At 30.8% G+C, this 18,129-nt stretch overlaps 2 protein-coding genes across 4 annotated transcripts in view; both read left to right on the plus strand.

Annotated features, from left to right (window-relative positions):
* The first annotated feature begins 6,820 nt into the window (after positions 1-6,820).
* LOC132752898 (uncharacterized) lies at positions 6,821-8,940 on the plus strand. The gene is made up of 2 exons (XM_060743304.1): positions 6,821-7,667; positions 8,909-8,940. Exons 1-2 carry the CDS (start codon positions 6,821-6,823, stop codon positions 8,938-8,940), a joined length of 879 nt encoding a protein of 292 aa, XP_060599287.1.
* Positions 8,941-13,960: 5,020 nt separating this feature from the next.
* Positions 13,961-18,129, plus strand: part of LOC132752885 (uncharacterized) — a 29,881-nt gene continuing 25,712 nt past the window's right edge. Inside the window, exon 1 of one of the 3 annotated variants that reach the window (XM_060743281.1) lies at positions 13,961-14,389. Coding sequence is in view for 1 of the 3 variants with exons in the window: in XM_060743279.1 (XP_060599262.1) it covers positions 15,179-15,263 (85 nt within the window). In the remaining 2 variants the exon portion in view is untranslated. Of the gene's footprint in view, positions 14,390-14,988; positions 15,264-18,129 lie in introns of those variants that run through there. The other 2 variants (XM_060743279.1, XM_060743280.1) reach the window with 2 other exon arrangements.

Raw genomic sequence — 18,129 nt, forward strand, 5'->3', positions numbered from 1 at the left:
CACAAACACATGCACGCGCACGCAAACAACCTTTCTTTTGTATCTCCGTCAGTGTCGCTTGTACATCTATGCCATGTCATCATATACAATTACCGTACACGTATCGTTACGTTTCAAATTACAAACATATATGGTGGAAGACCGTTTTACGTGTTTCTATTTATAGATTTATCGCGTGATGCCTGAAACTAGACTAAAATACCATATAGTGTAATTTCTTTAGGGTGTATTATTACATTTTTATGATTATAGATGAAGAATATCCTAATGTGTGATGGTTTGATTGTATGGCTTTGGACAGTATCTTGAGAAGTCATTATTTTATTATTCATTAATATTTCGTGTTTTGTCTCACTTGGAATAGTATTATTATTAGAATCATGTCTTGATTAAAACCAGTAATAAACGGTAAAAATTGTGAATATAATTTAACATGTCCGATTTGTACATGCGTTTATATAAATCCGAGATACTTTATTCCGTGTCATCACACGTTTTGTGATAAATGTTTATTAGGCATCATCGAGACATTCCTTAGTAACCCATTTTATCGAATTACGTGTCCAATGTGCAAGACACCCTCGGACAAATCTGTTTCATATTTTCTTGGCCTTCCAAAATCGAAATGGTTGGATGCATTCCCTAAAAATAGAGATATCGCAGATTTACTTGATTTACTACACAAGGAAGTTGATGTTTGTCCGCTACACGAAACAGACTGTTCAAATTCTTCTGCGTCATTCATAATGTGTTGTGTTGTAGTCATTGCCTTTATCACAAGCATAGAATGTGCAAAGGTGTATCGAGGATTTTCAGGATGATATATTTTCAAAAACTCTTCACGTCAGTGAACAACATGACATTAACAACAGAATGTTACGTCGCTTAAAGGACTTTGAGAAACGTCTGAAGGATGTGAAAGGGCATGTTGAAAGAACACAGTATGATATTTTCTCAAAATACAAACATTGAAGAAGCGAAATGAAAAAGATATAAAATGAAAAAGAAAATAAAACAGTCTACAAATATCTCTTGTCTATTGAAAATTCAAAATGAAATTTAAGATATCACAGAAGAAGTAAATTGTATCTTGGGCAAAATAAGTGCAATTGATAAAAGTATTGCTGACATTTTCCCGGGTGTTGTTGATTTCAAAGAACATTTAAAACATATCCATGTTTCGTTAGTTGAAGATTTCAAAGCAAAGGAAGGAGGTTCTCAAACAGAATTCGAAACAGCTAAGGAGGCTGCCACAAATGCTGGAATCGACGCGCAAAGGTTTGACGCCGCAATTTAACCTAACAGAAACTTACACCCAGCTAGATTCAGGGAAAACGGGCTCTCGCTTTTCCCGGTATGAATCAAACTTATGAGCAGTTTTACAAAGGACCTAAATTATTGACTCGTGCCAAAACTGAATGGAATTTTCCTTGCAAAACAAGCTCGAACAATAACAAAAAACTTAGCTATGAATTGAGAATTTTATAACAAAATATGTCATATATAAAGAACAATGAAACAGTCTATTGCTTTTGAAGATGAAAAAAAAAAAAAAAGAAACTCCAACCAACTTTGCTTTTGAAACTAGGAAGGTGTTGTGCACTTGAGTAAATGTAATAGTCAAGATTGCCGAGTGGATATACAATACAAATGTTATTGTCATTTCTTTAAAACGTTTACATACAAAAGCTTAAAATATATTTAACATTCTCTATCGTTTTTGTTATAAAGACATATTTGTGTACATTTAAATTCAATGTCGAAAAATAGATTGTAGTAATGTAAAACAAATGTATTTTAAAACAATATCTTTTTTTAAATGACGAGGAAGAAGAAGAAGAAGAAGAAGAAGGTCAAAAAGCAGAAGATGCATGTATACCCATTCATAGATATAAATTAATTTACTTGTATATTGTACAAAAAATATGCATCAAGTTTTCTGTCATATTAAATTACGGTCTTTATTAAGATAAAATATTGCAGATAAATCGTATCATGCAGACTATAAGATTTGTATAGTTTAGGGTTTAAATATTTATGCTATAGAAAATCCTCTGTTTTGTGAAAGCTATATTTGTTTTCCTGTATTGTTTGCATTTATTGACTTCAATAAAATTTATTCTAACGTAATTCTTGGCATTTAGCCAAAACACGCAATACAAAATCACATTGGCAAACAGAACAAAATAAGCAAAAGATAGTTTATGTATATGGCAAATGAGTATTTCGACAAGGTACCAAAGAAAAAAAGTTTCTGAGAAAAAAATATACTGCATTTCTCAGGCATAATGGATCGTTTATCTTCTTACTTTTATATGATTTCAAATATAATTTAATAAATTCTAACATCACTTTGATCATGTGAAAAATATACATGATTAATAATAATGAGAAGTCAATGGTAAGTGATTGGGAGACGATGCTTTAAACTGTGTCATTGAGTGTGTATAACACAAGCATTTTCCATGAAGTGAATCTCGCAAGTTTGTCAATTAAACACCAAGGGGAGTAACTCAATAAACATTCTATATTCTTTAAAGTTATCATTTATCTCCCTTGACAGAAACACCAAATACTACACTAGTTTGTATATAAATTATTCTAAATTTGACATTATACTTACAGCCATTGAAACCGCCTCCGTGGTCGAGGGGTTAGAGTCGATGACTTCTAATCCAGTTACCTCTCTGGCGTGGGTTCGATCCCCGGGAGATTCTTTGGTAGTTTAGCACGGAGGATGGTATTCTAGTACTGGCGTATCTCACCAGGAACGATGGTTAGGAAACTACCCGCCTATAAGACTGAAATACTGTTGGGAAAAGGCGTAAAATGAAACAAACAAACAAACAAACACAGCCATTAAAACCCCAGAAAGAATGCCATTTCGGAGCTTGTTTACTAGTACATTGATGAAAGTACATCATCATTATGAAAAACAACGATAACGATTTGATAATTAGTTTATATCAATTTATTTTAGTCCGTTTGTGTTGCAAGCTATAAACTAAGTTAATCAAACCGGTTAGAAATGAATTTTGGCAGGAGACATTCGCTCTTAGGGACATATTCAAGCATACGTCTTCCATAAAGTTATTTTGGAACTTTTTACTTTCACACATTATAAAAATCAGATGTATTGCTTTACACACTTTAGGGGAATTTTACACATGCTTGAAATGATGGAAAATATAGATATCCAATCGAATAAGGCAACTGTCTATTCATATTGTAAGCAAACATAAACGGAATAATAATTGAATTATACGTGCGTTCAATATGTACATGGTCAAAGCAAAACTAATGAAAGTAGTATGTTTAGCTGGGTTTTTCTTCCAAGGAATCACCCTTTTTCGAGACTTGTATTCTTCACAACAGCAGGTGTCACGTGTCATGTTGCAGTTGTAAAATGTTCCCCTATACTTTACTTAAATTTTGTTATATTTTATACACGTTAATGTTGAAGATTGAATGCAGCTTAATGCGGCGCTAGGGAGCGTAAGAGATGTTGCACATTGCATTATCTCTAATAAACAGAATTAAATCGGCCTTTTTCATGTTAACATGTTTTTGTGTTCATTGTTTTATTTGCTGTTTTTTTTTATATCTGGTTTACTGGTATATATATGCTTGTTATACGCTGACCTCAGGATGATTTACATGGCATATAGTCAGGCAAAAAGAAAGAAAACAAACACACAAACAAAGGACTGTTTTACAAAACTTCAAAATAGAACATAAATAAACTGACGAAATTTCGTATTGTGTTAAAAACAAGATAAAAATAAAGGAAACGAGATTGCCTGCAGAATTCGATCTGGAGAGCGTTGGAATATTATATCTTTATAAACATTTATCTGACAGGTTATTACAGAAATTGCAAAATAAATATTCACCTATCTTTAAAACGTTTTTCTTTTTTCAGATTAAATACATGTATAACGTTTTTAATCGGTTTAAAATAAAGAAAAGAAAATCCACCTGCTCCGAGAGAAACAATGAAGAAAGACCCTAGGCCGTCCGTGCATTATTTCAGACCTGAGTTGAACAAACTTGCATTGAGTAGGGTTGGTCAATATGTAATGTAATATGAACTTTATTTTCTTATTAAGCTCGTGATTCTTGTTCTTGGGTAAACTATGCTAGGCTTCAAAGCATCTGCTTTCAAATGATACCAACCGTATAAGTCAACCCATTAAGAATTTTATTCACATTTAAAAAAACCTTATACGAGTAACTATATGTAAAATATGACCGGTGAACTGTCAGTTAAAAGAGCTGAAATATGGGCTTACATAAAGGCTCGGGCAAAACTAGGAAAATCTTCAGTAAATGTTTGCAATGATGCTTGTAATATTTGTTGAACAACGAAATATCTTTTGCAACTGTTCGGGTGTATAATACAGAGTTTGTATGAGGATCACGTAAGACAATCAAGGGACCATGTCGATGAACATATATTCTATTTATTATAGAGTATGAATGAAGGGAATCACGTAAGACTATTAGGAGACCATTAGATGTACATACACTTTACGGAAAATGATATGTCGGGATCAGGCTAAATAACCAAGGAATCTAGATTTATATATACCCTTTTTTTATGAACATGTATTAGAGATCACGTTAGACGACCAAGGGATCATCTCCATGTTCATCTGTCTACGAAAACACGGAAATGAGTGTCCCACGAATAATTATGATTTTAGGGGATCTTGAAAATCGAACTTATGATCATCTTAGTGTACATTTTCTCTCGTTCTTATAGAACATAATATCAAGGGATTATAAATAATGTCCAGTGAATTATCTTTATATACATATTCTAGTTCTCTTTCCATTATGGTACATGTATAAGGGGATTGCGTAAGACGGCTAGGTGATCAAGTAGATATACTCTATTTATCGTTGAACTTGTATAAGGGGATCATATAATAAGACTAGGGGTCCTCTAGATGTTAATACGTTCTATTTATTTTGGAACTTGCATGAGGTCATCATGTTAAATCATCTAGATGTATATGTACTCTTTTTATTTTTTGAAAAGATGTGATCAGATCACGTAAGATGTGGCTAGTAAGGTGACCAGAGAACCTTCTAGATGTACATAAACTATATTTATTATGGGACATGTATGAGGGAATCACTTAAAAAGACCAAATGATCATAAAAATGTTTCTGTACTCTATTTTTATAGAACATTTATAGAGGGGTCACATACGCGGATTATGGATCATTTAATATACATATTCTTTAGTTCTGTTCAATCATGTATATATAGATCACGCAAAGTTTTTCTAGCGGATCAGCTAAATGTTAAAATACTTAAAATTTAAATAACATGTATAAGGCAATCAGGTAAGATGACCAGGGTGTTATCTAGATGTACATGTTCTATTCATTTTAGAATTATGTATGAATGGTTCATGGAAGACTCCAAGGTTGTTTATATACTTTAGTTCACATTGAACTTATTTAGGAGATCACGTTAGATGACCAGAGGATCATACTTTTTTTCTAGAATATGTATGAATGGTTCATACAAGATGATATAGCTGTTCATCATTTTATTTCTGAAGTAACATAATTAATCTAGGAGAATATTATATTTTAGAGTGATCATCCAAAACACATTGCCTTATCCCCTCATCTTACCTAATCACCTTATATTTGTTTTATAAGAACTAGAGTGTTTATGCATCTAAAAGACCTCCTGGTCATCTAAGGTGACCCTCATATATGTTCCATAACAACTTATGTATAGGCACATCTAGATGATCCCCTGCTAATCTTATTTTATGCCATCATACATCTTACATAAAAAAACTAGAGTATATGTTCATGAAGATGATTTATTGGTCCTCATGTGTCATTCAACATACATTGTGTATATCTTTCATATGAACAAGAGTTTATGGCCATTTAGATGATCCTTTATAGTCATATTACATGATATCCTCACATATGTTCATGTGGTGGTTAAATTATATGAAAAAACATTATTATACGATTGCAATTTCCCGAAAACTTTAAAATCCATTTCTATTTTTAGACATACATATATATTTATAAGGAGGAATAAGCATATGCACTATTTACCAGTGACATTCACAGGGACACTGGTCATTTCCACTACACCATAGTCTAGTTAAATCAGGATGATAACGCTTTATCAGACATTCGTGCTTAATTAATAGACGGAGATTAGAATGAAAATTTTGATTCTATCCCATGAATAAACATTTTTAAGTATACAGTAAATATTTTTAATAATACAATTATATTTTCAAATATAGATTATACATAAAGAAAATTATCTCACACAAATATATTTTATGATTAACAAATATTCAGTAGGATTGAATAAAAATTATGTTATAGAATTTGAAATTAGAGTGATACAATATAAATATTGGATATAGTCCAAAAGAAAAAAAGTTTATAGAATTTTGCAACGATTAACATGCCATAATATGATCTCACACAAATAGCTTTAGTATAAAATAAGAGTTATACGATATAAATATTGGATAAAATTATTGAATTTGCAACGGACAGTATCTTGAGATGTCATTATTTTATTATTCATTATTATTTCGTGTTTTGTCTCAATTGGAATAGTATTATTATTAGAATCATGTCTGGATTAAAACCAGTAATAAACGGAAAAAATTGTGAATATCAATTAACATGTCCAATTTGTACATACGTTTATATAAATCCGAGATACTTTATTCCGTGTCTTCACACATTTTGTGATAAATGTTTACTTGGCATCATCGAGGCATTGCTTAGTAACCCGTTTTATCAAATTACGTGTCCAATGTGCAAGACACCCTCGGACAAATCTGTTTCATATTTTATTGACCTTCCAAAATCGAAATGGTTGGAAGCATTCCCTAAAAATAGAGATATCGTAGATTTACTTGATTTACTACACAAAGAAGACGATGTTTGTTCACTTCACGAAAACCGGCTGTTCGAATTCTTCTGTGTCATTCATAATGTGTTGTGTTGTAGTCTTTGCCTATATCACACGCATAGATTATGTAAAGGTGTAGCGAGGATAGAAGAGTATAAGGAAACATGTCTTGAAAAAACTAAAACGGAGGTGCAGTGTTTTCAGGATGATATATTTTCAAAAATCCTTCACGTCAGTGAACAATATGACATTAACAACGGAATGTTACGTCGCTTAAAGGACTTTGAGAAACATCTGAAGGATGTGATAGGGCATGTTGAAAGAACACAGTATGATATTTTTCTCAAAATACAAACATTGAAGAAGCGAAATAAAACAGATATAAAGGCCCTTGAACAGAAAATTAAACAGTCTACAAATATATCTTGTCTATTGAAAATTCAAAATGAGATTAAAGATACCACAGAAGAAATAAATTGCATCAAGGACGAAATAAGTGCAATTGATAACGGTATTGCTGACATTTTCCCGGGTGTTGTGGATTTAACAGAACATTTAAAACGTATCCATGTGTCGTTAGTTGAAGACTTCAAAGCAAAGGAAAGAGATTCTCAAACAAAATTTGAAACAGCTAAGGAGGCTGCCACAAATGCCGAAAGCAACGCGCAAAGGTTGGACGACGCAATTAAACCTAACAGAAACTTACACCCAGCCAGATCCAGGGAAAACGGGACACTCGCTTTTCCCGGTATGAATCAAACTTATGAGCAGTGTTACAAAGGACCTAAATTGTTGACCCGTGCCAAAACTGAAACGAATTTTTTAAGGAAAACAACCTCGAACAATAACAAAAAAAAACTTCTTTAGATAGAGAATTTTATTAAAAAAATATATCATATATAAAGAACAATGAAACAGTCAATTTTAAATGCTATAACTTATTCAAGTGTCTTTGAAAAATGAAAATGAGACTCCACGAAACTAGGAAAGTATTGTGCACTTGAGTTAATGCAATAGTCAAAATTGCCATGTGGAAATACAATACAAATGTTATTGTCATTTTTTTAACTTTTGCATATAAAAACTTCAAATATATCTCACTTACTCTATCGTTTTTGTTATAAGGACATATTTGTGTACATTTAAATTCAATGTCAATGTAAAACAAATGTATTTTAAAACAATATCTTTCTTTAAATGGCGAGGAAGACGAAGAGGAAGAAGAAAAAGAAGAAACTAAAAAAGCACAAGCTGAATTTATACCCATTCATAGATATAAATTAATTTACTTGTATATCTAAAACATATGTATCAAGTTTACTGTGATATAAAATAACGGTCTTTATTTAGATAAAATACGGCAGATAAATTGCCTTCGAGTTCGTATCGTATCGTGTAAGAATGATATATTTTAAGGTTTAAATATCTTTAATATAAAAAAGCCCTTGTTTTGTGTGAGCTATATCTGTTTTCCTGTATTGTTTGCTTTTATTCTAACGTAGTTCTTGGCATTCAGCCAAAACACGCAATACAATATAACATTTGCAAACAGAACGAAATAAGCAAACTATTGTATAAAGTTTATGTATATGGCGGATGAGTATTTCTTTGAAAACTATGACAAGGTTCCAAACAAAGAAAGTTTCTGAGAAATAAAAAAAATGCATTTCTCAGGCATAATAGGTCTTTTATCTTATTACTTTTATATGAATTCACATATAATTAAATAAATTCCTACATCAACTTTGATCATGTGAAAAATATACATGATTAATAATAATGAGAGGTCAATGGTAAGTGATTGGGAGACGATGCTTTAAACTGTGTCATTGAGTGTGTAACACAAGCATTTTCCATGAAGTGAATCTCCAAAGTTTGACACCAAGGGGAGTAACTCAATAAAGTTATCAATTATCTCCCTTGACAGAAACACCAAATACTACACTAGTTTGTATATAAATTATTCTAAATTTGACATTATACTTACAGCCATTGAAACCGCCTCCATGGTCGAGGGGTAAGAGTCGATGACTTCTAATCCAGTTACCTCTCTGGCGTGGGTTCGATCCCCGGGAGATTCTTTGGTAGTTTAGCACGGAGGATGGTAGTCTAGTACTGGTGAATCTCACCAGGAACGATGGTAAGGAAACTACCCGCCTATAAGACTGAAATACTGTTGGGAAAAGGCGTAAAATGAAACAAACAAACAAACAAATAAACAAACACAACCATTGAAACCCCAGAAAGAATGCCATTTCGGAGCTGGTTTGCTAGTACATTGATGAAAGTACATCGCCATTACGAGAAGCAACAACAACGATTTATTAATTAGTTTATGTTCAATTGTAGTTAATCAAACCGGTTAGAAATGAATTTTGACAGGAGACATTCGCTCTTAGGGACATATTCAATAAACGTCTTCCATACAGTTATTTTGGAACTATTTACTTTCAAAATTTAAAACATAATCAGATTTATTGCTTTACACACAAGTACAAATTTACAGAAGAATTTACACAAGCTTGAAAATGTGGAAAATATAAATATCCAATCGAATAAAGTAACTGGCTATTCACTAAGCAAGCAAACATAAACGTAATAATAATTGAATTATACGTACGTTCAATATGTACAGGGTCAAAACAAAACTTTACTCACTTTGCAAATAATTTAAGTAGTATGGTTTGCTGTTTCTTTTTTTGCGTCCAAGGGATCAACCTTTTTGGAGACTTGTATTCTTCACAACAGCAGGTGTCACGTGTCATGTAGCAGTTGTAAAATATTCCCCTATTTGTCACTTAAATTTTGTTATATTTTTTCCAGTCATTAATTGCAACACGTTAATGTTGAAGATTGAATGCAGCTTTATGCGGCGCTAGGGAGCTTAAGAAATGTTGCAGATTGCATTATCTCTCATGAACAGAAATCGGCAATTTTCATGTTAATATGTTTTTGTGTTCATTGTTTCATTTGCTTTTTATATTGGGTTTATTGGTATATATATCTACATGCTTGTTAAACGCTGACGCCGGGATGATTTAGATAGCATATAGTCGAACAAAAAGAAAAAAAGAAAGAAACAAAAAGAAGAAAGAAACAAAAAACAAAGGACTGTTTTACAAAATATTATAACGAATATGTGAATTTTATAAGCATTTATCTGATAGGTTATTAAAAAGAATGCAAAATAAATGTTCACGTATCTTTTGTAGTCTACGTACTTTTTTCAGAAATAGAGGAGAGAAAAACATAACAAAAAACGTTTATAATCAGTTTAAAATAAAGAAAATCTACCTGTTCAGAGTGAAACAATGAAAAAAGACCCAAGGCCATTCGTGCATTATTTCAGACACGAGCGGGCACCTGAATTGAATAAACTTGCCTTAAGTAGGGTTGGTCAATATGTAATACAATATGCACTATAATTGTGTTTCTTGTATATCATCTGGCATAGGGAGGGAGAGGGGTGTCAGATTAGTCGCGTGCTATAAAATGAAATGCTTACAGGCCTACTAAACGGTGGCTCTTTCACATTTTGGTGATCTGTTTAAATGAGAGCCATTGGCACTTCCATTGCAGAGCCCTCGATGAAAACAAGGCTGAAAAAGGTAAGACATTTTAGTAAAAATATCAATTTCAAAATATCATGCTTGTTTTTCAAAAATCGAAGAAATGTCATGCCACATAGAACATTTTTCTCATCATGTTGGGTGCAGTTTCGATAAGAAATAACCTGAAATGACGTTGCTAGAACTTTTACCAAATATGACCTCGTGGGTTTTCTTTTACGAGAAGACACATTTTGAGTGATTTCCCTACCGTAAAGTAGAATGATGCTGGCCCACTTATTCGTGCATATAACATTGTCCCAACCTCCTTTTTGGACCAACACAAAAAATAACTTTGGACGGATATTCCGATCCGAGCCGCAACATATGGCAGATATTATCATTATTGCCAGAAACAACAAAAGAAAAAATTGGCTAATGAGTATTTTTTTGTGTACTATAAAAGTACACCAAAATTAAAAAGCCTTTGAGAAATAAATATTAAAGCATTTCTGATGCATAAAAAGATTTGCTTTACTTTTAAAAAATGCAAATTTTACCGTTAAAGTAATGTTTTAATTCGCAGATAGAACAGTAAAGTTGCAAATTTAATGTTTAAATTGCGTCTTTTGCAGTTGAACTTTAAAAAGTAAACTTATATTATGTAGGTTTGTCACCGTTACAAAAATGATATCCAATTAAACGGCGACCTAAATAAAACGTTAAACGTATTATCGATCGTACTAATAAACTCCTTAGCATTTTCAACATTCACATCGTGTCTTTATGACAAAATATGAAATACATGTATTTGACTTAAAATGATAACAGCGAGTATAGAGCAACTATTTTCCTTTAGGACCGCAGCGCAATCGATCAAATCGGAAAAATACATTGTTGAGTAACACTAACATACAACACCTAACCTCGGTTACCGGGTATTGAATTTTCTTAACGGTATTTAGCTAAATCGACAGTAACCGTTTTAAAACGGATAAACGTGACACCCCTAATATCATAGGGTCATTGGGACCTTTCCGGTATTTACAGTTTTATATAAATTGACTAACATGTTATCCAATTGCTACACTGAGATAATACATAGTCACAAACTCCGCGCACCGGTTACGCTACAGCTAATCCTGTAAGGGGAGATCACTGTGTAGGAGATTGACATAGTCACTGGTTGACCTGGTTTGCACGCTGTGTGATACTTTGTACCTAGCAATGAATGGAAAAAGTGTGGCTAAATGTTCCGCTACGAAAAACAGGAAAGGTCCAATTAAAGTATGCCGCGGTCGTTGGTACATGCATTCAAAGCTGTTTAAATAGGGAAAAATCAATCAATATTTTTTTCTTTACAAATAAACCGCGATATAAATTGGAGGCAGGAGAATTTATACAGTACATGTATATACAAAATATGAATGTTTTTCGAAAGATTAAAGATTCACTTACTACAAAGAAATGGACTCTATTGATAACCGCTTGTGGCATAGGTATTTATCAAATAAGTCAATTTACATGAACTTTTTTCATTTATTTATTTATCATATAGCAAGACAGTAATTGCGGAGGATTAACTTTTGTTTATATATCAAACCTTTATTAATATATCTATTGATTGATTGTTTCAAAATAAATAGATACATATTATTAATTTTAAAAAATGAATTGAAAAATTACTTACTTATTTAGTTTTTATTATTAATTCATTTATTAACATGTATTTTGTTATTCTTTTACATGTGTTTATTTATTTAGTTTTTATTTTATAACAGACATGTTATTGTATTGGTTATGTATGTATGTATGTATGCATGCATGCATGTATGTATGTATGTATGTATGTATGTATGTATGTATGTATATGTATGTATGTATGTACGTACGTACGTACGTACGTACGAGGGTTGATCAATATATTCGTGGAAACTATTAATAACTTAATAATTAATTAAGATATTATATTATAGTATTTTCGCTATTTAGGAGAAGAATTTAGAACAATAACGAATATATAGACGATATTGAATGAGTGTAAGTTCAATACTGAATTTATTGCACGAATTGAATAAAATTATATTATGCGAGCCTCTGGCGAGCATAATATTATTTTAGTCAACGAGTGCAGTAAATTCAGTTATGACCTTACACGAATTTAATATTCTATTTATCACATACCCAAAATAAAGACCGTTTAAAGTGAACTAAGAGTCATTTTTCTTTGACGCGCCTATAGTATAACGCCAACATTTAGCGCGTCTTTACACTATGTTTGTATAACGCTAATGACGTCACGTCAAAATATATGCACGGCCGTGCAATACCATATTTACGGAGTCGCAAAATCGGCACGGGTGTGTGATAAATTGTGATTTTTAATTTTTTTTATCATTTTGTATATTATATTTATCGCCATAGCAACCCTATGCCGTACAAACGCCGCAGCTTAAAAAAGTTATAACTTACCATTTTGAAATACTACAAAATTGTCCTTATTTTGGCGCGCTTCTTTATAATACGAAAATGATGTCAACGTTGTTTCAAAACGTTTATAGAACATTTGAAAAAAAACAAGCGTCGCTACGATTTATCAAACTCCTCACAGTGATTACCTCCCTTGGCAGAATTGTAATCACTGCCTTCAAAGACGTCACATGATGATGAAAGTCACATGACGTAACGTCGAAATTCAAATGTAAATATCGACCGTTACATAGAAAATCTAACGTCATTTTTCTCTTTCTGTTTTATTTTTAACTTTTAGTGCCTACGATCGATATAGTTTATCAAAAAATTATCAAAAGTATACAAAATAACGAAAAATAAATTCAAAAGCTAAAAAATAAATAATATCAAAATATCGTCTCGGTAGAAAATATTCTCATATTTTTTTAAATTATTTCTAAATATTCATATTATTTATTTATTTATCCATAAACATTGTTTAATCAATGAGAAAAAACTTAACTGATAGATAAAAGCAGTAAATAAAACAATTTTTGAAAAAATATAATATATCAGAAATTCTGATATATTGGGACCTTGGTGGCAGAGATCTACGCCGAAGAAATAAGGGGAGATCACTGTGTGGAGATTGACGATTTATATTGTTAATTAGAGATGTCAATGGAGACAGGGGTGTGTACGCCAGAGAGGAGCGCGACGTTGTTGGAGCAGAGGGCAGTTATTAAATAAATAAATAAATAATAAAAAATAAATAAATCAATCAATTAATCAATTTTTTATTTATTTATAAATTTATTAATTAATTTATGTATTCATATATTTACTAATTTTATTTTTTAATTATATAGAAGATATTTGTTTAGTTCAGTGTAAGATCGGAATTTATCATGCAACTGCTATGGTAACTGCCCGATAACACTTGCCTGATATCAAAAATTAGCCCCGCCCATTCTAACGGACTTTTTTCAATTGCTTATATTCTCATTTTCATCAGCATGTGAATTCTACAATGTAATCTCATACCCTTACAAATCTTGAATCAATATGCGAAATTTATTTATTTATTATTTCGATTTCAATTACGAATAAATTAGATAGCGAATAGTTTGAAGTGACGTCATAATTTATATATATTGCAAATGACATCATCGATGTTCACGTCATACTATACATGTAATCATAACAAACAGGCTAGACAATTTTCTTTGAGAACTTGTAAATGTTTACTTTATTTCGCCGGATTATTATTTAATAAGTGAACAAATTGTTTCGTTTAAAAAATAAGACGCATGTTTGTGTAGCTTGTGTTTGATTGCCGATTTGACTTTTCTTTGATTGAAATTATCGTGAACTTTTGAATTTTTGAATTTGACAATTCAAGACAAAAATTGCAGTAAAGTTTAGTTTATGTGATTCTAAGCGGATTTTTGTATCGATGTTTAAATTAAAGGTAAGAATGTTATCGTATTAGGCCTACATTCTGTTGTATCTTTTATCCGAGTCGAAAGAAAAATGGCCGCCAATTACAAATTCTAAGTTTCAGGGGCGGAGGAATTTGTTTTCAAGAATTATTTCTTTGAACAAAAATCCCCCTTTTTAACGAAATTCGCTGTTTAAAGGTAGATTATTTTGTTATTTTGACAGTTATTATGTGTTACATGATAAATAGAAAAACATGCTACTGTCTTTTGATATCAATTTTATCAGGCTGATATGGGCAGAAAGGGCTCGGCAAGCCTCGCCCTTTCTAGCCCATATCAACCTCGCCTGATAAAATTGATATCAAAAGACAGTAGCATGTTATTCTCTATATATTTCACCGAGTGAGCACCAAAAGGTATATTTCACGAGTGGCTCAGCCACGAGTGAAATATGAATACTGGTGTTCACAAGGTGAAATGTATTTCGATCTTACACTAAACTAAACAAATTTTCTTTTTATTACATGCAAAGTCAAAGAAACGTTTTAAAAAGACATTCAATCTAATACTGAATGAAAAGCGCGCCAAATAATAATACAACGTGACGTCATTTAAGACGTCACGTCATTAAGTTGGTACCTAGTACTGTGCACGCTGGTATTTCACTGAAACAACGTGATGAGCTTAAATTCAAAACAGTGAAATTATCAAAGTGGTAATTTCACTGTTTCTAACACTCCGTGCAATACCATATTTACGGAGTCGCAAAATCGGCACGGGTGTGTGATAAGAGTTTATACAGTACAATTATTTTTACAATGATGAGTGTTTTTCGAAGGATTAAAGATTCACTTTCTACTAATCACAAATGGACTCTGTTGACAATATTAGCTTGGGGCATAGGTATTTATTAAATAAATCTATGTACATGTATTCATTTATTTATAGTACAGCAAACAGGTTATTGCGATGGATCTAATTGTGTTTATATATAAACCCTTTATTCATTTATTTAATGTTTAATTATTGATTTAAAAGAAAACAAATTAATACATATTATCTATTAATTAATCAATTAAAAATTTATTTATTCATTTGCTTATCTTTATTAATAATTCGTTTATTTACATATATTTGTTTATTTATTTATTTATAATATAACAGACACGTTATTATGATGGTTATTTATTTATTTATTCATATATTTATTTACGTGTCTTTATTTATTTAGTTTTTATTATTTAACATACACGTTATTGTGATGGTTATTTATTTATTCATTTATTTATTTACGTGTATTTATTTATTTAGTTTTTATTATATAATAGACACATTATTGTGATGGTTATTTATTTATTCATTTATTTATTTACGTGTATTTATTCATTTAGTTTTTATTATTTAACAGACCCGTTATTGTGATGGTTATATCATTTATTTATTCATTTATTTTTTACGTGTATTTATTTATTTAGTTTTTATTATATAACATACACGTTATTGTGATGGTTATATTATTTATTCATTCTTTTATTTATTTACATGTATATATTTATTCAATTTTTATTATATAATAGACACATTATTATGATGGTTATTCATTTATTCATTAATGTATTAACGTGTATTTATTTAGTTAGTTTTTATTATATAACAGACACGTTATTGCGATGGTTATTTATTTATTTATTCATTTATTTATTTACGTGTCTTTATTTATTAGTTTTTATTATATAATAGACACATTATTGTGATGGTTATTTATTTATTCATTTATTTATTTACGTGTATTTATTCATTTAGTTTTTATTATTTAACAGACCCGTTATTGTGATGGTAATATTATTTATTTATTCATTCATTTATTTACGTGTATTTATTTATTTAGTTTTTTTAACAGACACGTTATTATGATGGTTATATTATTAATTTATTCATTTATTTATTTACGTGTATTTATTTATTTAGTTTTTATTATATAACAGACACGTTATTGTGATGGTTATTTATTTATTAATGAATTTATTAATTAATTTATTTATTTAGTAAAATTTTATTTATTTATTTATTTATTTTATAACAGACAAGTCATTGCGGTGGATGTATGTATGTATAAATATATCCGCCCTGTCGTAAATTTCCGCTGTAATTTAAATATCAAGACCAGTTAAGAAGTTTATTTAAGTTACTTGCTGAGAATCAAGGGTCGGTAAAATAATTTTAATCATGTTGCGAGTAAAGATTTCGTATCCTACTGCTAGCCTTGTTCCCTGTCTATTTTAAATACGGACAGTAACGTAGTGTATGGGGAAGTAACCCCAGAAGAGTCTTACTGCGGGCACGTTGTTACACCATAGCCACTTGATAGCAAAAAAAGTTTTTTTAAACGACTACCAGTTGTGACCGACTACCCGCCATGATCTTTATAAACTTGTATCTGTTACACACACATACTTACCACTCCTGGTAAATAATAGAGCTACCTCTTTCGAAGGTATGCGGTAAATCGCTCTATCGCTACTTCCGAGCTAGTGCATGTCGCTAAAATCAAGTGTCAAATATGTGAGAAAGCCATGGCTGTCTGATATTGTTTTTTTTCAATTTATGTAACCATTTGGATAATATATAAGTTCACTTCGACTATATATGAATTGAAAAAACCTTCTTATTTAACCGGAATCCATTATATTAATTCACAGTTACAATATATGAAACCATACCGTCAGTGTATGAAACCGAGTTAGCAATATATAAGTTGATTTTCTCAATATATGATTCCAAGTCTTCAATATATGGTACCAAAGTAGCCATGTATGGAACCATATGTCCTTATATCAAACCGAATTATCAATATATTAATTCATTTTTCTAATTTTTTCAATATATGAAACCAATGTATCAATTTATGAAACCAAAGTAGAAATATGTAAGTTGGTTATTACATTATATGATACCAATTCTTCAATATATGGTACCAAAGTAGCCATATATGGAACAAGATTTCCTGATATGAAACTGAATTATCAATATATAAATTCATTTTTACAATATATGAAACCATTTCAGCCATGATTGTATTAAACAAAAGTATCAATATAATAGTTGATTATCACATTATATGATACCAGATCTTCAATATATGGAACCAAAGTAGCAATGTATGGAACCAGGTGTCCTTATATGAAACCGAATTATCAATATATTAATTCATTTTTACAATATATGAAACCATTTTATCAATGTATGGAGCCGTACTATCAATATATAAGTTGATTATCACATTATATGATACCAGATCTTCAATATATGGATCCAAGTAAGTCATGTATAGAACCAGATGCCCTTATATGAAACCGAATTATCAATATATTAAATCAACTTTACAATATATGAAACCAGTTTATCAATGTATGTAACCGAAGTAGCAATATATTATTAGTTATAAAGATTGTTGACATGTTATATGGCCCTATATAAACGGTTGTTTGTAAATATAACCCGAGCCGTTAGGCGAGGGTTATATTGCAAACAGCCGTTTATATAGGGCCATATAACCGGTCAACAACCTTTATAACGAATTTATAATACAGCAAGCATTATTTTTTAGAGAAAAAAGTAAGATTTCTTCATGAATCGACAAAAGACGTGTATATAAAACTATATAAACGTCACGATTATCCAATGAAAAGCGACGTTACAAACGTGCAGTATTATAATATTAGTTATAAAGATCGTTGACAGGTTATATGGCCCTATATAAACGGCTATT

Source organism: Ruditapes philippinarum, unplaced genomic scaffold (genome assembly GCF_026571515.1).
Source record: "Ruditapes philippinarum isolate M1 unplaced genomic scaffold, ASM2657151v2 ctg421_1_1_1_1, whole genome shotgun sequence".
In the NCBI taxonomy this organism is placed as follows: domain Eukaryota; kingdom Metazoa; phylum Mollusca; class Bivalvia; order Venerida; family Veneridae; genus Ruditapes; species Ruditapes philippinarum.